The sequence below is a fragment of the Pundamilia nyererei genome, unplaced genomic scaffold (assembly GCF_000239375.1).
Source record: "Pundamilia nyererei isolate P.nyererei 1_Seehausen unplaced genomic scaffold, PunNye1.0 scaffold00092, whole genome shotgun sequence".
Lineage (NCBI taxonomy): Eukaryota > Metazoa > Chordata > Actinopteri > Cichliformes > Cichlidae > Pundamilia > Pundamilia nyererei.
The window spans coordinates 955,911-979,671 of NW_005187493.1; the positions used below are offsets into that span (position 1 = coordinate 955,911).

At 40.6% G+C, this 23,761-nt stretch overlaps 2 protein-coding genes across 3 annotated transcripts; both read right to left on the reverse strand.

Moving 5' to 3' along the window:
• Window positions 1–2,937: 2,937 nt before the first annotated feature.
• Window positions 2,938–10,694, reverse strand: LOC102198545 (probable nuclear hormone receptor HR38). 2 transcript variants are annotated; one of them, XM_005739490.1, is made up of 7 exons: window positions 10,649–10,694; window positions 6,493–7,334; window positions 5,720–5,849; window positions 5,315–5,478; window positions 4,976–5,178; window positions 4,683–4,861; window positions 2,938–4,588 (listed from the first exon to the last, which is right to left on the reverse strand). In XM_005739490.1, the coding sequence occupies exons 2-7, from the start codon at window positions 7,330–7,332 to the stop codon at window positions 4,326–4,328; spliced, it is 1,779 nt and encodes a 592-aa protein (XP_005739547.1). In that variant the 5' UTR covers window positions 7,333–7,334; window positions 10,649–10,694; the 3' UTR covers window positions 2,938–4,325. The 2 variants fall into 2 exon arrangements, with proteins under 2 accessions (XP_005739547.1, XP_005739546.1); XM_005739489.1 differs by lacking the exon at window positions 10,649–10,694 and adding an exon at window positions 8,712–8,793.
• Window positions 10,695–11,834: 1,140 nt separating this feature from the next.
• On the reverse strand, window positions 11,835–21,775 carry dgkab (diacylglycerol kinase, alpha b). Its single transcript, XM_005739491.1, has 24 exons — window positions 21,613–21,775; window positions 20,838–20,923; window positions 19,498–19,574; window positions 19,071–19,215; window positions 18,601–18,675; window positions 18,394–18,443; window positions 17,991–18,065; window positions 17,718–17,834; window positions 17,495–17,612; window positions 17,227–17,315; window positions 16,194–16,304; window positions 15,788–15,886; window positions 15,652–15,702; window positions 15,432–15,505; window positions 15,212–15,286; window positions 15,027–15,112; window positions 14,856–14,945; window positions 14,609–14,769; window positions 14,430–14,494; window positions 14,202–14,292; window positions 13,917–14,097; window positions 13,681–13,801; window positions 13,513–13,573; window positions 11,835–12,809 (listed from the first exon to the last, which is right to left on the reverse strand). The coding sequence occupies exons 2-24, from the start codon at window positions 20,908–20,910 to the stop codon at window positions 12,729–12,731; spliced, it is 2,166 nt and encodes a 721-aa protein (XP_005739548.1). The 5' UTR covers window positions 20,911–20,923; window positions 21,613–21,775; the 3' UTR covers window positions 11,835–12,728.
• Between the last annotated feature and the right edge of the window lie 1,986 nt (window positions 21,776–23,761).

Consider the following 23,761-nt stretch of genomic DNA (forward strand, 5'->3'; position numbering starts at 1 on the left):
CCTCCCCCATCTCCGCTGTACGCAGCCAGTTGTCGAGTGACGAGTTGTCATTTCTGTTAAACTCATTTGAAATCCACCTGAATGCTGCACATACAGTTGGTCCATTGTAATTTAAAGTTTCCACAGACTTATAGGCACACGGTGTCCACACATAGCCTCTTCCTCACCATCTGATGACAAAATTTATGTTATGTGGCCAAGCAAACTGAAAGACTCTTTAAAGACTGAAAGACTTTACTCTCTCGACTAAACACGGTCCTTTCTGACTCCAAAAATGTATTTGGCAGCAGCCTAAGCTTTAATGTTGAGCTTTCAAAAGCTAAAGTCCAGAACAGCAGGAGACTTCCCAGTGCCTTTGTGCATTACTTATATGGAGACAATGGCTACTGAAAAAAATAGATACAAATTAACTCTCCATTTTTAAGTTAAAAATTTAATCTGTCCAAAATCTTTTAAACGAAGTCTTTCCTAACTTTGCTAATTGACAATGGTATAATGAGCTAAGATGGCAAGTATTATAAATAGCAGACTATACCTGATTTCTTTATTATGCAAAATTAGTCATAGTATGAAACAGAAGGTAGTATGGCAAAATGTAGTTCTTTGTGCCACTGACAATAAGCCACGGGCCAAATTTATCTAAAGAAAACTTCAGCATGTGGCCACAGCTATACAGTAGTTATATGTCTGCAAAGTAACTATCAGGTTATTGAATGGATATACTCAAAATTAAATTGCCATGAAAAAAGCTTATGCAAGACCATTCTGGACAATAACGCATGTCACATATCAAGAAAAAGGCCTTTCGTCTGCAGAAGATGCAGAAGCAAAAGTGAAGAAGGTTTTTGGAGTTTGGCACCCATATAGCAAATCACCATGACAAGGGTGTGTGAGGGGCAGAAGGCAGAGGCTGAAGGCGGCGTTTAGTCTGTCAGGTCAAAAGTTAAGGAGCAAATAGCATCTCCAAAGGGTAGCTTTCCACTTTTGGAAAAAGGTGGTGTCAAGAAACACTGAGATATATTCACAGGAGGATATCTTTTCAACATGGGTTAGAGTAATCTGAAGGGACAGCATGCCTGAGTCAACATGGACATGTGACCAGTCAAACTGAAAAGAAACACTGAAAGTCAAAACAGATTATCAAGTCAGATAAAAGGATTATACTTTTCGTAACAGTTAAAGGAACTCTCAGAGCCGCCGCGTTTGTCTGAGTTCTCCTTATGAAACGAATCGCCTGCTGCTCTCATTACGCCTGACTTGGGCAGCACGTTTGCCATTTTGTAACATAATAAACACTTCTTGCCCCCTCCTCTTTTCCCTTGTCACTTTTTTTCCACTGTGTCTGCCAACACCAAAATCCAGCTGACCAGTACGTGGTGTACAGTAGGATCAGGTGTCGACTGGCTGAATGCAGCCGCGGCTACAGATCGCTGTGGCTGAGAGCGCCGCGGTGTCGTCTTCCTCCCATCAAGGGTGCTGCCAACATTAACACCATGTATGACAAAACAACATAGACTTGGTGAAAAGGACTTTGTTTAGTCACTTTTCATCACATCATTAATATGTAGCAAGCAGCAGCTCAGTGGACAGTGCCTTAAATAAAGTGCTGTTTCTTGCACTGAAACCACCAACTAGACAGTTTTGTTCTTATAGCACAACAACATTGAATCTACTTAAATGTCTGACATACTTTTTTTAAATACACAGCTCTGAGAGGCTCGATTTAGACACAGTTATGCTTTGAAGTTAATGCTAACAGCAGCTTGCTAACTTATCAACAGTGTTGGCATGCTAGCATTCAGTCCTGGAGGTCCCCGCCGTGCTGTTCTAAAAATGCAACAAGGGCAACCTGGCAGAGTCAGCGAGGAGGCCGCCACGTACTGGTACAACAAGAACTAATGTGTAATTCTTAATTTTACTGCATCAAATTTGAGGTTTTGAACCTTTGAGTCATAACACTGTTATTTGTTCTAATTTCCATTTCAGTGAGGGAGGAAAGCATTTTGCTTACATTTTTTAAATCTCGTTCGGGCCTCTCTTTCTCAAGTGTCTCTTTAATGGGCCTCAATGCTTATGGTTTCACAGCTACTGCATGACTTTTGGTTGCTATTTTAAGGTGGAAATTTTCAATGTACATTGAAGGAAAGAGATCTCAACCATGCTAGCAATCTTAGTGTAACCTAAAAGCCATTTTTGGCTGCGCCCTTATTCACATGGGATCATCAGTGTAGGTAGCTCTGCATATTTGACTTGGCAGATTTTTACACCGGATACCTTTCCTGATGGAGCCACTAAGAGATTCATGTCTCCTGCCAGGATCAAACCGGGGACCTTTTGCTGTTAAGTAAATGTGTAACCCACCACAGCATAGAGCTCTTACTCGTTCGTCTTACTTTAGCATATGATGAGGAATAAAGACAATTATTAATTAATTATAATTGACTGTCAATATCCTGATAGTCCATGTGACACAAACAAACCCATCATTTAAAAAATAGCTAAGAACTGTTAGAAACTAGTAGTTTCTAACAGTTCTTAGCTATGATAGCTAACAGTTCTTAGCTATCAAACTACCTTCCTAATTATTTTTGTGGTCATTTTTAAGCCTTTTCAATAAGTATAACTGTTTATTCATGGGCTGTCTTTAGGCTTAAAAGTTACTTTTGGCTGCTCCCTTATTCACAAGAAGTCACCACAGCACAGTAGCTCCACACTTTTGATGTGGCAAATTTTAACATCACATGCTCTTCTTAACACAATCCCATTTGCTTCTCGTGGAATAAACGGCAGATGTATTGCTTTTTAGGTGAACGTGAAAACTGCTAAATTATCTTTCAACCATTTTTTAGATAATTGTAGAAACTCTAATCTGTGCAGTTACCTATTTCCTAACATTTAAACAAAGTCAATTCAAGGTGATTTCCAAAAGATTCAATATCAAGTATTCGCTGCCTTTTAATTTTTTTTTTTTTTTTTGCACCATTTTACAAAAGGCCTGGCATTATTTTGCACGCACACAAACTCATACAGAAGAAGTACTTTTCATACCATTTGAACACTCAAGTGCTCGTAGCTGCTCACGTCATCACGTTTCACCGTGATTCCTTAAGAATTTTCTTTCGGTCATTTTGAAATCAAAATATAAATCCAACATGTATATAAAAAAACAACCAAAACAAAACTGCACAATTCTGAAAAATATGGAAGACAGGTGGAGAGATTTACAGTCACAGAATTGAGGTCCACAACATGTAATGTATCTGATGCCTAAGACAAGAAATATGTCTGCCTGCGAATTTGAATTTTCTGGCATTAATTTATACAAATCATACAAGACTCGATCTGGACGGCGCCACCGTGGTTCTAACGTTCAGTGCCTCTGTAACAGAACAATTTAATTTTACATGTCTTAAACAGCCTGTCACAACTAACCTTCCAGTTTAAACAGTGTGACGTACTGGACACTCTTTGACATACTGCATTAACACTAGCAACACTAACACTTGAATTCTGAGAGTGACTCATGCCTGTGATAAAAGGGCCTTGCTATATGTGATGTTTGGAATAAAGGTTCACTTAGTGTGGTTGATGGAGTGAGGTTTTATGAAAAGGCACTTTGTATTTTCACTTAGCAAGTCAATTTTCATTCTTACATAAAGCCCGAGAAGCCTGTCGTCACAGGTGTATGCAGTTTAACAGGAGAGCCGCCTGAATCAGCCTTTAAAAGGTGCTGAAAAGTGACAGGCGAAGTGATATGGCAGATTTTTTTCTTCAGCTTAAGGCAATTAGGTTTTTAACTGGTAGTATCAAAATAAAAACTTTGGTAAACTTTGGTCCAAGACCTTCCACATGAGCATGTTTAGTACTGCGGCTATAGTTTCCATAGAAAGATATAAGTAAGTATTTTATTGTGGAAAAGTGGGACTCTTTCACAGCTGCCTGTCATCTCCAATCTCGGCCTCTGAGTGGGCCAATCAAGCAATTCTGAAAACATGCTTTAAAAAAATTAGTGTGTTTCTGAGTATTTAACACTGCATGGCATCTACCATGATATCCATGTGTTATAGGCTGCATAGCAGGACAACATTCACAAATAGCACTGCAAAAAAGTCACCTTTACCAATGCACACGAAATATATATAAACAGTGTCATGAAATATCAATCTTTTACAGCATTCACACAGGTACTATATTTAATAGCACTTAAAGATAAAAAAATAATGGTCTCTTTAACTATGCTAGCACACCTCCGTATGCTAGAAGGAGGTTTAGTAGAGTGGAGTGAAAAACCTCACGTTTGGTGCTTTTGAACTCTTTTGTTCATTTTAAAACGGCAGCGTATCCATAAAGATTTTCTCCACTATCGGAGGAGGAGGCACCAGGTCCTCCAGTTTCAGGTAGAAGATGCGCTGCAGGCCTTGTGTGCACAGAGTCCTCAGTTCAGGCAGTTTGCCCAGAAGGCGAGACTGATAGTTGGGTTGCGTCCGGCTCAGTTCTGATCCATTTCCACTCACGTGTTCCCTTAGACAAGCGATGAGGTGACTTTGAAAGTCCTCGACCCGCTTGGGCTCTTTGAGGCCGTGACGATCTAAGGGCAAAAGAAGTTTCCATGAGAAACCCCAAATATAACGACAACCTTGAAATGCGATGAAATTCACTAAAAGCAGACAAAGCTTCTTTACCGGTGATGATGACGAGGGCTGCGAGGCAGGAAAACAAGTAGACGTCTAAGTTCAAGCGGCGAAGGCTGTGCGAGAAATCCATTATGGAGTCGATCCAGTCACCGAAACTGCGAGCGCACTGTAGTCGGTGGAGCACCACGCCATCGCAGAAGATCAGCTCATTCTTTTCTGGATCTGACCTGAATTATTTTAAACCATTACGTCAGTGAGAGCATTGACCAACGTGAAGGAATGTAGCAAAATATTAGTGAACCACACTTTTTTTTTTTAACAGCAGAAGAAAGAACACTGACCTGTAAGCCAGGCGGAGGATAAAGAGTTCAACAAAAGCAGATTCGAGGAGCAGCTCCTGGTCTTCTGTGCAGAAGTCCGTGAATCCTGGGATGGCTTGAGCCCATTTCCTTATCACATCCAAGGAACCAGTCAGTAAATCATAGAACTGCTGGATATCACCAGCATCCTCCTTCTCTTTCGAGCTGTCTGCTGTCTCCTGGTACTGAGGAGGGAAAAAAAGGGTTAGTTAGCTAAAGAGATTTTCAGAGGGCTATTTAGTGCTGTTGGTTTGACTCTACATTGTCACCAGTGTAAATTCAGATGAAGAAGACATGGGTTAGCTACAAGTTTTGAGTTACCTTGGAATAGTCAAGCTTTCCGATGGTTGGGCTTGAGTCTAGATGAGCCCTGACAAGCGAAGCTATGATGTTGACACTGGGGGTCGTGGATGAAGCCTCAACTGGGATCTTGGGCTTGGAGGGCAGGCGACCTCTGCGACCTTTAAGGCTGTCCGTACGAACAACTAAAAGAGGACAAGGCGAGGAACATGTTTATGACTCCTACATGACTCTTTCGGCATTTGAAAAACAAAAGCTGTATCAGCTGACGTTTCCCTTTTTCTTCAACTATCAATGTAAAGCTCTGGTTACATATGTCTCTGAGCTTCCTGGCTTTGCTGCTGCAAAACTGTCATTACTAACCCCGATTTGTGGCTGTCATGCATTAGCCACTGCGAACTTTGAAAGAGTATCACATTGCATTACCTTCTTTGACCATTCCCACTGCAAGACATTTCTGGAAACGACAGAACTGGCATCGGTTTCTCCTCCTCTTGTCTACTGGACAGTCTTTATTGGCAAGGCACACATACTTTGCATTTTTCTGGACAGTTCGCTGTCAAACACACAAAGAAAACACATTAATATGGACTCATAATGTGGCAAACATATACAACTGCAAGTGACTGAAATGCACAAGTCTTATTTTTGTTTATAGCATCAATTTCTGATCACCAGCAACCCTGACTTGGATGAGTGATTAAGAAAACAGATTAATGGATTTCTGCTCAATCAACTGTGAGCCTCTCTTAAACAAAGATACAGTGATAACTGGTACATTACTGCTCAGTATAAGTGCTAAAAATATTTTTAAAACAATGTAATAATTTTATTATTTGCCAATACTGAAGCTGTGCACTTGTGTCTTACGTTAGCACACACAAACTCACTTTATAAATATATTTCTGAAGAATTATCGCCGTGATTGCACAGTTTAAAAAATATAACATGACTGCTCTCTGGTGGATGTGGTTTGCTCACTTTGTCAGTGAATCTAAATCATCTTAAATATATGAAACACATGTGCACATATGCATAATTACTGCAGTTTTTTTGTTACTTGTTGCATACATGACACACACACTGAGATATCAGCTATGACTGCAGGTTTATTCTCCTTGATGACTGCAGCATCATGTACTCAGTCCAACAAATCTGTAATCTTAAAGCTGCTAAATATCTTCTTTTCTTTTTTTTACCTTGAAAAAACCTTTGCATCCCTCACAGGTGCGGACTCCATAGTGCTGGCAGGAAGCGTTATCACCACAAACTGCACAGCGACTCTCGTTGGATCCTGGGTTTTGCGTTTTAGGAGACATCATGGCACCCTCCGCTGTCTTGGGGCTTTCTAGAAGTCTATGCTCCAGAGAAACTGGGGGGCAGTGAAGTGGGGAAACATGCTGCTGAGGAGACAGGAAGAAGTGGTCTTCCTGGCTTGGCTGAGCATCCTGGTGCTGCTGCCCCATGGGGGAGTGTTGTTCTGGTGCAGAGCTGAAGGTGAAAAAGGAAAGCTGCTGAGCTATGGCAGCCTTGTCAGCCACAGAGGTCAGGGGGGCTGAGGGGTAGGGGCTGAAAGGGGAATCCCAGACAGGTGCAGACTCTGTCTGAAAGCTTGGTGTTGGAGGAGAAGCAGTGGCATAGACTGGGCTGCCATAGTAGTCAGAGCTGCATGACGACAGCGTTTCGTCAAGGCAGTTGAGTGCAAAGGATCCTGGGTAGCAGCCATACACCTGGAGATCATCCAGCTTGAAGGCCTGGCTGTGCATCTGAGAGCTGGTGCTTTCAGCTACTCCTGTGTGGCTGAATGAAACCGTAGAGGCAGGAGGAGAGGTGGTAATCTTACAGGAATATGCATCAAACTCCCCGACATAGCCATTTCCAACCAAAGTGTTGATGCTGGGCAATGAAGATGTGGACAGCTGGTCCTTTTGGCCACTGAAGTCCATCACCAGTGTAGCACTGAGGTCAGGATTCAAGAACTCAGAGCTGAAGTAGTTGTCATGGGGCAGGGATGCATACTGGGTTTGTACACAGGGCATTGCTAGGAAAGAGAAAACCAACATTTAAAACAACTAAAATAAATCCTTAAAGATAAATACTGATTCATTTCTGGGTAACAAACACGACTTTATTAAATTCTCTATCTGAACACTTCATCTTTGTGAGGTAGATTTAAAGCAACACAGTCTAAGTCAGATATTCCCATCTCAAATTAGTGCAGTAAATATGACTTTGTGATCATTTTTCGAAATAAAAACAAGTGAGTTAAATCACTCGAGACAAATGGCCCCAGTAATGAGCTGACTCTTTAAACATGTGTTAGAAACTAGATATTGCTATTGGATATATAATGGTCAGCATTTCTTAATGCTTCCTCTATAACAATCTAAACAGAGGGCAACATTAACACCTGAAATGTCCATCTCATTTCCCCAACATGCCTCTAACTTTATCAAGGGGCCTATTTGTCCCCTTGAAAAAAATGCAGAGGGTGGTCCAGCGGAGCAGTCAGGTATTGTCAGATATTGTGTTACTGGCTGTTAACGCTCTAAAAACCTCCTTCAGTAGAGGGCAACCCCTCTTTCACAACGCCTGTACTGGGGTGTGTTGCAGATTGTATGTCGGGGTGGGCTGACTGCCAGCTGAAATGGGAATAGTGGCAAAGTCTGTTTATGTGCATGGGTGGATGGGCGTGTATCTACAAGTGTCCTTACTTCTTCATTTTATAGCTTTTTATTTTTTTTCTCAATACAGAAGCTGAAGCATGTTCTTTGAAAGTTGAACTTAAATTTGCACAGCTATATTTGAATCGTGTGGAAACAAAACTGCCGAAGGGCCCAAATAGTTTTCAGCATGTAAATGCAAACAATTTTATGAATCTTCTCATTTCCCAACAGTGTTATAGAGCATGAAAGCCATTCACACAAGCACATACTGACAACAGAGGACAAAATTTGAACAAATGGAAATAGTAGAATCACAGCAGTCATATTAGTACTTGCAGATACCGTAAAATGTCCACGTTAATATCAAAATACACTCCCATAATTCACTTCATCATATTATAAGAATTAGAAAAATATCAGTCTGCACTGTTTAAGTTTATTATGGCTAAATATAACACTCATATCCCTTCTTTTATACCAGTGAGGGTCTAGCCAAATCAAGTGGACACTTAAAATCATGACCTCCGGCAGGTAGTTGAACTAGAGCAAATATGACACCATTAAAAAATTAGTTTTTATATTAGTAAGTAAACTGGTGCAAACCTCAAGCTACTGATAACCATTTTGCCTTATGAGCTTAAGCTATGACAGAGATACTTATTTAGAAGTAAAGATGCAAACATGCGCATCTAACAGCAGCAGTAATAAATAAAAAACAATAACAACTCACTAAAAGTCCACTTTTTACTCACCTGGTTTATGCAAATATCCCGAATTTGACGTTTTTCATTTATTCCAAATTAGAGAAAAAAAGATAAATGTCACCTCGGTTAGCTTCTGTCAGCACACACACTCATTCAGGCACATTCACACACAACACACTCCGGGTCAGACCGAGGCAGACGGGCTCCACTCCGCTACACTCTTGTTTTATTTTGGGCTGCATCGACAAAAAGGCGTGCCTGTGCCCAAACATGGTTTTGGGGCGGTGGAACGTTCCGGGTCGGCAGCCAATCAGCTCTGGGCTCGACGCAGACGTTCTTCCGTGTGACGCACGCACGGGATTCCATTGACGCAAGATCCGAGGGAGCGTACCTGCTAAAAATACACCGCAACGAAAGCGGCGTTCACGTGGGGCTATTACTGGATGAAAAATTCTAAAAATAACCGCAATTTGGAGGCGCAGACGTTTTTTGGCTGGAAATGTAGATATTATACAAGTTTACATCAGCGGGGTGTGTTATCAGGTATCAGACCGGGAAACACCTGCATATTTTTTTCAATTTTTCAGAAAATAGAAAGTCTCTACTGTTTCGCAACTAAACGCTTTGGGGGGGAAATCATCACAAGCACTTTTAAACGTTTTAACTGGAAATATACTTTTTACTTGTTATGTTTTTATATTTACTTCATACTTTTACTCGCATTTTTAATTGCTGAAATTATTCAAGAGCGTGGTCCATTACAATTTTTAATTACAAATGCAAAATTAATAATAATTATTAATAAGACTGAGTGGCAGCTGGGTGAAGAAGGATAGGTGAGGCCAATCAGGGATGAGGATACAAAGGAAAAGTAAATATAAAAAACATGAGACAATGACTCTAACATATTCAAATGTTGCGTACAAGAACATTGGGGGCAAGCTAGGAAAAATAATACAAGCAAACGTACTAAAATAAATAACTGGAATACAAATGGGAATACACTGAAACAAAGTGCTAAAGGCTCGAAATATAAAGAAGGAAGTAAAAAGTATTAGGAACCAAACAGAACATCAAATAGCAAGACTTCAGTCAGAAGACTCAAAACTCCATGTCCAAACCCGGGACTATGAAACACATTTCCAAATATGTCAGTGACTTCTGAAGCATATTGACTGTTAACTCTGTAAACTTCTTTGGAGCTGTCAGTTAACTCTACAGATATGTAATATTCAAACAGAAATTTGTTTAGATTTGTTTTTGTAATTGATGTTTCTGAGATCAAAAATGACCTTTAAAATGACCTTTCGTCTGTGCTTATTAAGCACTTCTGTTACAAGAATATAAATACCCCGAGTCCTGTATAAACTATTGTCAAAACCAACAATTTAAACTTACATTTACTTTGTAAATTTGTCAGCATTAGTTTAAACATCACTTAATACCCGCCCACTGCAAACCAGCACGCTCTTGAACACTTGAACCCTCTCTGGGGATACTTGGGCATGATCCAGCTTGTGTAAAAAACTGAGGGGGCTTGTTCAAGCAACTGAGACCGGAGACCTGACGCTGACGCAGCTGCAGATGCTGCCTGCAGTTACCAGAGATAATTACGGGGGTTTGTGTTTTATCTTTCACGGTGGAAAACACACACGCGAATAAAAAGGGAGCGTATCACATCCAGTGTTAGTTTTCTGAATCCTTTACGTAGCATAATAGGTTTCATTAAAAATGAACTTTTTTTTTCTCGTTTGCCAGATTTTGTGAAAATAAATACGATAAATAGTGACTGCTGCTGTGCTTTCGATGAATTTTTGTTGAACTGTTAACGCGAGCCAGCAGCGTTAAATCATCTCTGTGTATTCAAATAAAGTCAAAGAGGATTTCATATCTAAATATAAGATTACTGCTCGTATCATTTGTAATTGCGAACATGTTTTTAAAATGGCTTAATGGCAAAAAAAATTTTATTTAATCTTTCATACCCGCTATCTTCCTCTCTGGTAGCGCCTGACGCTTCCTGCCCAAACATGCCAAACAGGTCACACCAAACTTCCGCTGTTGCCCTTTTTTTTTTCTCCACCAAACCTACGTAGCCTACCTTGGGATTAGTCCTCGTGCTCTTCCTCCCACGCCAACGCAAAATCTGCCCCACTCCAGGCTGACCTGTTTTAGTACAAGGGAAATGCTCCATAGTCATGCCTATTAGGTAAATAAATGTGTGAATTAATATAACAATAACAGGTAGAAGATTACATATCTCAATTAACCTCCCATTTACAATAAGAATAAAGAGATTTTTCTTTTGTATCTTCAGAAAATTATTGCAAGACCTTCATGGGGAGACATTATAGTGTAGACACACATCCAAAGGACAGAAAACAAAAAGTATTTGTTGAATAGACTTAAACAACCACACACATATGTCTCATCAGCCAATCAGATGGCAGCAACTCAGTGCATTTAGACATGATCAAGACATACTGCTCAAGTTCATACTGAGAACTGAGCAACTTTTAATATTGTTGGTGCCAGTCTGAATATTTTAGAAACTGCTGCTTACTGGAATTTTCCCACACAATCATCTGGTGAGTAAAATGAGTATCCAGTGAGCAGTAGTCCTCTGGGTTAAAAAGCCTTGTTGATGTCAGAGGTCAAAGGAGAGTGGCCAGTGGCTTGGAACACTTTGGACCTCTTAGTACCAACTGAACATCGTTTAAACACCACAGCCTACCTGAGTTTTGTTGCTAATCCATTTACAACCACAATGTATTCATCTTTCACAGTGAACATCCCTCATCACAACGTTCAAATCATCACAAACTGGTTTCCCAAACATGACAATGAGTTCACTCATGTGGTCTCAGCAGTCACCAGATTTAAATTCAGTAGAGCACCTTAGAGACATGGTGTAACGGGAAACTCATGTCATGGATGTGCAGCTGATAAATCTGCAGCAACTGTGATGCTATCATGTCAGCATGGACCGAATTCTCTGAGAAATATTTCCAGCAACTTGTTGAATCAGTTCCAAGAAGAATTTAGGCATTTTTGAAAGAAAGTGTTTGCAGCCCAGTACAAGCACATTACAAGTGTAAACAAGTACACTCAATATCCAACACAAGACTACTGAAAGTTGAAAACACATTGCCGAAACAATATCTTAGCTTTAAACTTTATTTATTCAATCACAAAGTAGAATACTTTGGCTAGCTTCCACCCAATGTTAGCATGACCTCATCAGTCATGTCTGTGTGTTTGAGAAGCTTTTTCAGTGCAAAGGAGTCTAATAAAAGTGTTGACACAAAGAATTTAATTGACAAAGTGAGGTTACAGGACAAAATTGGTAAAGAAGCTAACATTAAATATGATTTCAGGTATGTACACCGGGCGTATTAGACACAGTGGAATGCTGCTGCCATTAAACTCGTTAAATATGGGAGGGCTGTATTGAATGCCTCTCTCCTTATCACTTTCATAACTCAAAAAAACCCATAAAACACATATTCAGTTACATTCAATCAAGAGTTCCTTGCATTATTCTATCAACAGTTCTTTAAGAAACAGTCAAAACATTCACATGAATATCTTCTTATCTATCTTACTGTCTCTCAACTGGATGAACACTGGCAATGAAATACATGTCAACACACAGGACAGTTTATTTGGTGAACTGCTTTTTGTCACAAGCTGCACAAGGAAGTACAGATACTATTGTAAATATGATTTAGCACAACAAAACATCACAACATAAAATACAGCTAGTACATGCATGTTCCTTGTGCTTATACTGTAGGTACACAATGTGCTCTGATCCTTTATCTATAGAAACATAATGCATTGCATGAAAATTGGCACACAAAAGCAGCAGTCAAACCTGTCAAGTTTGCACTTTTGATATTGGTTTGTCAGTGTGGCATCTCTCTATGAAAGCAGTATCTTAAAATGATGTCAGGAACTGGGGGCAAAGGAAGTAAACAATGAAAACACACGGTTACACACTCAATCCAACGCTGGTGAGCTGCAGTGATCCTCAGAGGGCCAGAGGACGTAGGAGCCACGACTCTATTTGAGGTGAAAGAAGCTGGATGGTTTGGTAGGTGGAGCCATTAGCATGCTAGCTTGGTTCTTGTGAGTTATGTGGATCTAAAATTCATAAAAGATGCAATTTAGGTTAGTTTAGGTTAGCCACAGAGATCCTTCCTTGTTGCTGGGTAACTATTCATTTGCCCAGCTGTCAGTAGATACTATGTGGCTCATATCAAGTTATTTTTTAATTTGTCTTTGGATATGAACGCACAGAAACCATTCCCATTGCTCTTTAACTGTCTACATTTTAGCAGAAGTCACTAAACCAATCATTAATACTCTCATTACAGACTTATCCAGCTGTGCTAGGACACCCCTGTCCCCAAGGGGACACAGTCTTTTTTGTGAACAGGGCAAATTACACTTCAAATATTGGCCCACAAAATCCAAAACATGTCTCCAAAAAGGAAACAGTTTGGAACATCCCCATAATACCTGCACATGATTGCCTCTTTCTGTCTTACCCACATAACAATTGTGAGGTGGTCTGAAAGTAGCGCTGCCACTCAGTTCTAAGCGAGAGCCAATGATCTTGTGTTAATGTCTGCTGGTCAGTAAAGATGGACACTTGGACTTGACCTCCATATTGCTTCAAGTATCTCTTTTAAGTTATATTAATCACAATCAATTCTGGTTATACTTGCTGTAGAAGTAACATGATTCAATTTCTGATCAAAAGACATTTATAAATGTTTTAGATTGCATTATGTTGCCGTTGTCTCTTCTCTTCCCCCTCATCATATTATTTAATAATGCTTACAGTACAAGGAGGCTGCATCCAGGGCTCACCATCGATCTGCATTGGAAATGCTTTAGATGTCCTGCACATAGGGAACAATAACAGCAATGTATAATTATACTGCACTACATATACACACTGTATGGTACTGAAAAATATTCCTGTTGTTTAGTAGGTAAAGTTCACAACCTAATGGTAATCTGGGAGGTCTGTGCCAGTCTGTGCCCAGCGCTCTTCAGCCCAGTATAGATTTGTCCCATCTCTATAACCCCTTCAAGCCCGACCACCTCCAATCGTTTATCGCTTATATCTGAGGAGTTGTTAAAAAGCAGAGTAAATTAACCGTGTTTGTAAATGTCAAATCAGGACTACAATCTATGACAATGATATGTGAGGATTCAGGAGTGTAAACAGCTGAGTCTCACCTTGGGAAACTATTTTCAGAGCTTCGGGGTCAGTGATAACCTCACTCTGCTCCAGCCCTGCCATGCCATCAGACTTCTTAGACTCACCCCAGAGGTTGGAGCCTCCGTGCATGCTGGGTATGTTGAGGACAGCTATGCCCTCTAGAGAGACACGAGTCAGGTCCAGAGGTTTTCCGCAGCACTGGTGTTGCAAATACAAAACAAAACAAAATAAAAACATTTCAGCATTATTCACAAATATGCATAGTTCTGGTAAAACAGCCTGACTGTGGCAGAAATTCCGACCTCAATCGTTAGACAGTCCTTCAGCCTCTTACAGGACGATGAAAGGGTCTCCGAAGTGGCAAATTCAAAATACTTAAGTTTGTTCTTCATTCTTAAAACGACAGAGAACAAGAATTTGACCAAAAAGAAACACACAAATAAAAAAGCCATGAATCTATTTGTGAAGTAGACTGAGCTCTGTTACACCTCTTATGAGAAAAGGTTCAGACTGCTAACATAAATTCGTACCTGCTGTTGAACCTCTGGGGATGTTTCTCTCTCATGGAGTGGAAACGATGAGCAATAGAAGCATCCTGCACACAAGGATGAAAGTGCAATCACATGAAAAACGATCATGAATCATATTTCATGCAATGCATTCATTTTTCTGATGAATGCACAAACTCCCTGTAGAGTTCGTGACTCACCACTCCAATGGAAAAGTAGTTGTTAATGATCTCATTGGGCACAGGGTCTCCTGCCTCATGAGGGTCATTCGGTATCACTTGGATACTCCAGCGGTCCATGGGGACCAACTCACTCCCTTCAATCTCTTTCATGATTTCTTTCAAATCTGACCCGTCGTATCCTTTCATGGGATTATGATAGAAACAGCTTAAATATGTAACTGACATCTGACACTTTCATTAAAGTTCCTGTTTTGATTGTTGTTACCTCCTCCCCAGCGTAGGCAGCGAGCCAGGTCATTCCCAGTGCCCAGAGGCAGCACAGCTACAGAAGGATTCATCTGGAGGTTTTCTTTGTCTAAAATCACAAGAGATGTTATTTAGTGCTTCAGACGGCTAGCTCAACCTGCTGTGTGAAACTCAGCAGGACACGCATTACCTAAAGCATCCAGAAGCCACCCAACGGTGCCGTCTCCTCCACACACCAAGATCCTGTAGTCGCACAGATTACGAAAGAAGTGCAGACTGAAAGACAGAGTCAGCATTAACATAAATATACTCAAATGACATGTGCATTTGAAATCCTATAGAGTCCTATAATGTGTTTAATGTGCACTGCTGTACCCTGGAGCAGGGCCTCCATCGGACAGATTGTATACTTGGCGTGGATTCAACAGGTACTGAAACTTCCTGAGCACTCTGCAAAGACAAAGCAAAAGCTGTTATAAACTGCCAATGACACAGTATTATCCTATGTATTGATATGGAAGCAAGCATCTCCAAAATGTCAGATTTTTTAGTATGGAGCGTGAAACTTCTGATCCCATAGGACTGTGCTGCCTACCGTTCGCCTTGTTTTCCTCCACTTTTTGGGTTTACAAACACCAGCAGAGGGTGGGTACGAGGAACAGGAACAATCTGAAAAAATCCCACAGATTAGGATCCATTAGATTATGTAAATCATCTGCAAAATACACAGACATTGAGTTATATGTTTTATATACATATAATAGCTCTGGTGGCTCTAAATTCAGTTTATTTAGTGAGATTTGATATTGGGAGACCTGCAGGATGTGGCCATCAAGAGTGACATTCAACAGGCTGGTGTCCTCCTCCTGCCAGAAACAAAAACTTAGTGATCAGCTCACAGACAGATGGCCTAAAAATCTACATTCATAGAGTAATTTAGAGTCATTTTACCTTTGAGACAGCGTAAATGGCCCACGGAGGCAGTATATGATCTTTCAGCGGCCCACAGTCACAGTTCGATAAGCCACGCAAAACACATTCATCGTGACGCTTAAAAAAACAAAACAATACTCAGTAAATTAAAAATGGTAATCTGTTCTTACTCATTCAGCTATATAGACAGAGCAATACTTTTCAGCCAATTACACACATTCATACAAGCACCGTTTTCCATGCCTGAGTGCACACACACACTCTCGCGCTCCAATGGAGTCATCATACTTCGACATACTGACTGGAGGAGCCAGCTGGTAGCCACCCAGTTGGTGGAGGACCCCACTCTACCTCCGATTCCACAGTGATATGATACTAAGCAGGCCCGATCACATGCAATCTCTGTATTCACTAACGTACTCACCAACTCCTGGCACCACACGCAGCGCTTCCCGGCCAAAGTTTTGATCTTCTTATTGCAGACATCACACTTGCTGGCACCGCAATCAGCTCTGATCCAGTCATGAGCTGGTATCTGAGATGCAGAGGAGGCACGAAACAGGCATTATGCACAAACTGCCACTTAGCACCAGCGGTAACGTTGTCTGGTATTGTTTTCACATTGCGAGTCATGAATATTTACAGAAAGTGAATACTCAGTTTTAAAGGTGGATAAGTTCAACCAGCAGATGCGGGTGAACCAAAGAGCCTACCTGCTTTAATCTAGTGTATAAACATCACAGAAGAAATCACTGGGATCACTTTTTTCTTTTTTGAAATCTGGAAAAAACAACTAATTTGACAGCATGGATGGGTAGCGCTATGTTCACATATTCATTCATTCATTCATGCTGGCTTGTTCGAGCCGACTTATGTGGCAACCCATCCCTGCATGGCTGCAGGAAAAATTATGTTATAGCTGACTTTAAAGGACTCAGTACAGAATACACCCTGCTCCTAAGCAGCTGTGGAAAATAGCTGCAGATTTATGGCTTCATGATTGAACTGAACTGGCAGATCGAATAAAAACAAACCAGTTCCACCTCCCACAGCAGCTCATTACTGATTTTTTTTTTTACTGTGTCTGCTGCTGCAGGAAAGAAAGTGACCAGGCCACTATCTGTGCTTGTGCAAAAGTGGGACGTTTAACAGATGTACAGAGCAGATTGTGCAGGCAGTAATCCTCATTTTTTTTTAAAACAGTGAAAAAAAAAGAGGCTGCACTTACTGACTAATGCACTCTAAAGTTCCCTGTTCTTAATGTGCTTGTGGTCATTGCTGTTTGGTTTTTAAAAAGAGAACAGGTGAAGAGAGAAGATGCGACTATATCCCCATAAACGCACTGAAAATAGCATTTTGCATAAAACGTAAGTGCTGTTGTAAATGTAACCGGATATCTAAAAGCAGAAATATACATAAACCAAAGGGAAATTAAAAGCAATCATTGTGTTCCTTACACCAATTTCCTGTTTAGATTTGACAAAGGTACGAGCGCAGGGCTCGGGATTCTTGTTGGCACACTGGCTGTGGACAATGTACTTGCAGCCTAGAAGGAGAAAATGCAGTGGGTGAGAAAGGTTCTTAACGTTTAATATCAGAAACTGCAGCGATGCTGACAGAAAGCAGAGTGTACAGGTATCACTGTAAAATGCACGTCTCCACCAGTTCATTTATACAGTGTAAGAGGAGCTTGGCTTCCCCCTGGTGGCGGTTGTGAGCTCTTACAGTTGCAGCTGAGTCCTTGCTTCCCAAGGCCGAGCAGCATGCTCTCACACACGCTGCAGTAGGTTGGCTTGTTAAAATGCTTCATCGTCCATATGTGCTGCCCATCCTTTTCCGTCATCTTTTGGGAATAAGAGAAAATAACAGCAGTTGGTCAGATCTTTTAGTTAAGTCAAGGCAGTTTAACAAAGAAAGGAAGGATTGCATAAAATGTTTTTTTTTTCACCTTCAGCCCCAGCAGAACAAGTAAAGGTGCATTGTTCATGCCTCCCTTCAGCCACTCCTCCAGAGTGACGGTGCCACTATCATCCACATCAATCGCTGTCATCATGTCTTTGAGCACCTGTTCCATCACAAAACACCAGAAATTTATACGAATCTTCTGTCACACCCTCAGCCTGTGTTTTCAGGTGCCACACTTTATGTGGGCTGGTAAACAAAAAAGTTCAAAAGCCATGCAGAATAAGAAGAAGAAACAAACAGAAAAAAAGACTCATACTGGTCTGAGTTCAGTCACGTCCCAGCCCAGATAATCAGCGGCACGCATCATTTGAGTGATTATACGATCCACTTCCTGAAAGAGAGACAAAAGAGTTCTGGTGAGATTGGGTGTAACTGTATCCATCCAAACTAGCGCGCAAAAGTAATCTAAGACAGTCAGCGAGGCGCCAAGTGCAATGCACTTAAAACATCGCAAAATTAAAACATTATGTATGCTACAGCCAGAGAAGCTATATATGCAAAGAACTGGCCAAAACTGAGTCCACATGTACAGATATAAGTCTAACTCTAGAGAGATGAATTTCAGTACCTTAATTTTTTCAAAATGAATCAACAGGTTTTTTTACACTATACACATAGATCTATATCTATCCCCTTGTCAGTAATTTTGAGTAACTTACAGAGCTGTCCAGGAGTCCGTTGCCATCTTTGTCGTAAAGTTTGAATGTAACTAGAACCAAACAAAGTCAGTTAGTCAGTTAGCTAACCGTGGGTTTTACAGTCGCATATCCTCAATTTTAAGACATTTTCAGCAATAAATGTGGATTAAATGCAGCTGCAACTACAATAAAAACTCCCAATATGATCAAAAGATAAGTCAAACCAACATTCGAGCTTCTCTCGCGGCTGTTCTTTCTCCAACACTGAGAAGTAACAGGACACATCACGAAGAAAGACTCCACCTGAAAAACAAGAAACGAACACAGTCCTCAGATTTAGTGAGGTTTTTAAAAAAAAAAAGCAGCAGATGAAAATTGGTGGAATATCAAAGTAAGTATTTTATCATAGTTTTGTTGCTGGACCAGGTGCACTAATCTGCAAAGTTCGGCCTTCAGCGTCATTACTGTGACCAGACAGCAAGATATGAAAAAAATAATAAGCACACAAACAGGTGGTCACTGAAAAAATACTACCTTAGCAGATCAGTCTTTCTTTTGATAGTTTTCTGGGAGTTTTGTGCAGCGTTTCCAGCCACATCCAGGACTGAATAGGAGTGCAAAGAACATTTTTCCCCCAAACTCTGTGCTGCACAGTTTTGTTAAAGGACAACAAAGTCAGAATATAAAAAAGTCTTTGCCTTCTTTGGGCTGAGGGCTCTTCAAGGAGCCGTTTTGCTCCACGTTTTGGAAATAACGAAAAAGCCGCTGGCAGAAATCTGCAGGGAAGTCGTCCACTTCTAAGTAGGTCTTGAGAAAGAGACAGAAGCCCTCGGCATCGACGCACTAAAGAGAGAAGTTGAAGTTATTTCCAAATGAGACAAAAGGATAAAACAGAGCAACAGTCTGACTACGATTTTTAGAAAATGTCATAAAAAAGTGGTAGAAAGCTTCCTAAAAAGACCGTGTGCGTTTTTAATCAAGCACATTGTTAAAAATAGAGGTAAAGCAAACTTTTACAACTAATAATACAAATTAATAAATTCATGTTTGATTTGTTTGTAATAAGTAGAGTATTAGGAACATTTGACACGGGAAATATAGTATATGATTGCCTAAAAAAGTTACCTCTCCAAAGCTGTGCTGAGAGAATCGACCGCCTGGATGAAACTCCTTAATCACATCTTTCACCCTCAAATTGCTCTCTGCAGGGAGAAGATCAGAGAGGTCAAAACGTAGCTGTAGATGTGGATACACTGTGACTGTCAGTCATTAAATCTGGGTTTGGGCCTTGCAGTGTGAGGTAATGCACACACTACCTTTCCCAGGTCTGGAGAGGAGCAAGTGTAATTATCCATTCATCCATTATCCAGCGTGCAAACACTAAAAGCCTACAGACCCATTTCATTTCTTCTAAAGCCTTTGAGTGGACAGTGGATTATTTTCAGCCCTTTAGCACACACTTTTTTGTCAACACGTGCATGTAATTCTGCGTTCGCCCCAGCCCCAGCGAAGGGGCAGCATGCACTTATGTTTTGGAGTTGCCGCTTGTGATTTTGGGTGGCTGCTGAATGAGTAGCATTAAAGTAAGGCAGTGATACCGACTGCACTTTTAACTGAAATGTTTCCGCCTACATGCAGGAGCAGAGTGCACATGTGTTGCAGGTTAGGATCTACAAAGTTAACTTTTCATATTTTTGTTGGACTTTGCCTGCGACACTCCCGTCTCCACTTATCTTGCTTTTTTTTCCACTGCCTTCATAAATCGTTCTGAAGACTTCCGATATTTATTCTGACATTATCCAGTGCTCAGATGTTTAATTCATTAAAAAGGAGTGAAACAAAAGTGTAAAGTAAAGTAAAAATTACACTTTTTTGTAAATGTGTGATGTGGTTTCCAGTGTCTGTGCAGCCAAGAAGAGTGTTAGTGTTAGTGTTAGATTAGATGGAAGACAGTTACACAGATCGAGAGCGGAGCTATCATAACACATCTGGCCAGTTCATCCTCAGAAAGGTGAAAGCCTGAATTCAGTGTACATGGATGGAGTTTTTAAAAAACACATTTACAGTCATAAACTGACACTGTGAAATAAATGGCATATTGAGCTACCGCTGCTTTATTAATTTAACAGAGAAATTTGCCAGAGTATTGAGTTACACTGCATTTTGTTAGTGAGAATGCACTTGAGACTTACATGGCTCTAATTACAGTTTGAATGTACGCATTGTTTTTATATTCTGTCCTGGACGCTGTCGTCTTTGGCCTCAGTAATCACTTATTGCTTTAGTTTTATGCCTTTGATACAAACACAACAGTGTATCTTGTGTGCATCGAGTGCTTGGTGTAAAGGGATTTGTATATACATTTTTAATCTGTAATAAACGCGTCAACTTTATTATTATTACAATTATTGTTCCAGTTTACTTTACTTACAGGTTAAAAAACAATGTAGAAAATGGAAACTTACCTTCCATGTAGTGCTGCAGCTGGATAAAATCCACAGGAGTCAGAGACCCTTCTGTATCATCAGAGGAGGCCATCCTGGTCTGCTCCCTGAAGAATGAGGGAACAGTGACTGGACACCCAGATAAAGCACTAACCTGGCCAGGGAGACTGCAGAAACTAGGAGGCAGCCATACATGTAACATGTTTTACGTCATGTTTTGTGTTTTGTGTCAGCAGAACTGGTTTGCCTCCATTCCTGGGACTGCCACTAATGAACAGAGCATACCTTTCTTAACGGATGCCAATCTAAAAACTTGCTATTAAAACAACATTGCTTCACTGACCACTGCTGATTTTAAGGAAAGAGTAGTGAAAATCAGATTGTATCATCCTGTAAACATGGAGCTGAGGAGTAACAAGTAATAACATCAAGAGCTCCAGATTGTGACTACTGACGATCAACTGCCAGCAGCAGAGAAGCGGAGGAGTAGATGTAACACTGGCCTGTAGATTTTCTGGTTGTGCAGGTGTACCTGTCCGGCTAAAACCACTTTTTAACTTCCCATCAGTTTAATGAGCAAAGCAGCAATTAAGACCCCTTTTAAAAGGGGGCATCCGTCAAACAGGATTATAATGTGAAGCCAGGATGTCAGCCTGGCTGACACACACACACACACACACACACCACACACAAAGGCACACATTTACATAATATTTTAACTTGTTCGGCTCTCGAAGTGCTGCACAGGTGCTCGGACAGAAGGAGGAGGGCTCGTGAACTCTAACAGGCTTCTTACCTTGACTCTCTCTCCTGGGACGGAGGATGGGGGGAAATAGAAGCGAATAAAGTCTCTCGTAGCTTCTCCAGCAGCACACACCGCTGCTATGCTGTTTGATGGCAGCTGGTGGTTGTGGGTGAATGTCTACTGCGGTATTAGCGGATAAGGGATTAAGAATGGGCGGAGGAGGAGCTTTTAGCGACATAATTACAGATAGTGGCACCGCCTAGCGCGTGCACGCACAGAAAGGCGCACGCGCGCACACTCGTTAGCGCTATTGTGCCCTTACAACAGGTCAACACAATTATCTAAACACTGCGGCTCTCAGCCTGGAAGCTGGAATGTAGCGGAATGCATGAGCAGGTGCGAATGAATGAAAACTCAGAGTACGAACCGGTGAAGCGGCTTTCACGTGTCGTTTTTTAGTTTAGTCCCACTTGTGCGTGGACTCTTCACACTGGTTTTCCACCCTGAATGTTCTTTTGACTTTTTGTCGTAAATTATGACTTCTGGTGCAAAACATGACTTTTTATCGTAAGTCGGGACTTCTGGTGCAAAACGTGACTGTTGACTCTCACATGTAGACATTATGCCACAGACAGACGTTGGTGGGGTCGAGAGATCTTTTTATTGAGGGGGACAGCTGTTTAACTGTTAAATGTCCTTGGCTTCAATTGTGTTCTTTTTTCGTTGGTGTTACCAGTGGGTTTTTGAGTCAATGCCAATATTTAGAGAATAATAAAATCCTTATACATAATACAAGGAAGGCTGGATCCATGCTTTCAGATTATTTACACCAAATTTTGACCATACCATGTCTGGATACCTAAGTGTATTGAGTTGTTGCCATGTGAATGCATGATTACATATTTGCTTAAAAGAGCAGTAGTGCAGTGAATGGGTGAGTATATAAGTTTATATATTTATATTTATTATATTTATACAGTTTGTTAAAGTTATACTGAAAAGATGACAGAGGCATTGTTTTTACGTTCTAGCAATGAATTTCACAGTGCTAGTTATTTAGTGAAGATGCCTCTCCACCACCATGTGATTGGTTGATGCTATTCTGCTACATGTACTGCAGATACTGCTGAAATTATTGTAAACAGTAAGACAGGGGAAACAAATTACACAAGTTATTACACAATTTATAAAGAAATCTCAAGCGTTTTTCACAATGTGCTCTGTAAAGGAGTACTTGACAATTATCAGCCATTCTGAAATATCAGTCCTGCTCTGATTGACTCAAAGGTTGGTACAGACACTCATGGTACCTCAGGATGAATTAAACAGGTACCCTCATGAAGCCAACAAAATAAAGTTGCGTGGTTCTTTTCAGGTTTGCAAACTGAGGAAAATCTATTCCTTGGTAGCATCGTGATGCAGAACACTCTATTCTGTATAAACATATGTAAATCTCCACATAAGCACATTTCCAGTATTTCTCCTTTTCAGTCTAAAAAAAAAGCTCAATTTGAAATGAGTATGTGGGGGAAAAGACGTTACTAGAGACATTTAGAAACTGCCTAAAAAATTGCCTAACGTGTGGATAAGGGAAAAGCCAAACTAAATTTAAATTTGTGCATCCAATTCTTGTTTTTGAAAGCTGGATAAGGAGGTGTAGCACCCCATTTTCTATGTTGCTTATATTCTGGATAGAAAATAAAACGTTTCTAGATTTTTGAAAGCTTGAACACCAACAACTTGGATTTCCTACTTGGAAAGTCAGAGCAGCCTTAGAAAGCCTAATTTAACAATCCAAGATGAAAGATGAAAGTAAATAGTTGTAAAACTGTAAAACGTTTAATCTGTACTGCCAGTATTGTGTATTTGTCATATGTCGAGCATTGTCCTGGCTCTATCCAAGTATATGCTGCAGTATAATGCTGCTGATACCTGAATGACTCTACCTTGCTAACACCAAAACAAATCCTGTTTTTCCTTACTATTTCTGAAAACTGCTAACTTGAGAGTGACATTAATTCCTGACATTCAAGTTCCAAGGTGCCTGGAACATGGCATATATAAGCTGTTTTCCTTCCAAGAAGGCTCTCCTCGCCCCGGAAGGCTGGTGCCTTTCAGGCAGCTAACTTGGTGTTCTTTTCATTGTGTCATAGTTTTTCCTATTTTAAGTCTATAGGTTAGCACCTAGCTTTCTTAGATT

Excerpts from the sequence above, each read along its gene's own strand:
- LOC102198545 (XM_005739490.1), bottom strand. The coding sequence starts at position 7,332 with ATGCCCTGTGTACAAACCCAGTATGCATCCCTGCCCCATGACAACTAC. Across the intron at positions 5,850-6,492 it reads GATGCAAAGGTTTTTTCAAG|CGAACTGTCCAGAAAAATGC; the intron begins GTAAAAAAAAGA and ends TGTGTTTGACAG. Across the intron at positions 4,862-4,975 it reads ATCCTCCGCCTGGCTTACAG|GTCAGATCCAGAAAAGAATG; the intron begins GTCAGTGTTCTT and ends AAAATAATTCAG.
- dgkab (XM_005739491.1), bottom strand. The coding sequence starts at position 20,910 with ATGGCCTCCTCTGATGATACAGAAGGGTCTCTGACTCCTGTGGATTTT. Across the intron at positions 17,835-17,990 it reads ACGTGACTGAACTCAGACCA|GTGCTCAAAGACATGATGAC; the intron begins GTATGAGTCTTT and ends GTGATGGAACAG. Across the intron at positions 15,887-16,193 it reads GCGTGTGGTGCCAGGAGTTG|CGTCACGATGAATGTGTTTT; the intron begins GTGAGTACGTTA and ends TGTTTTTTTAAG.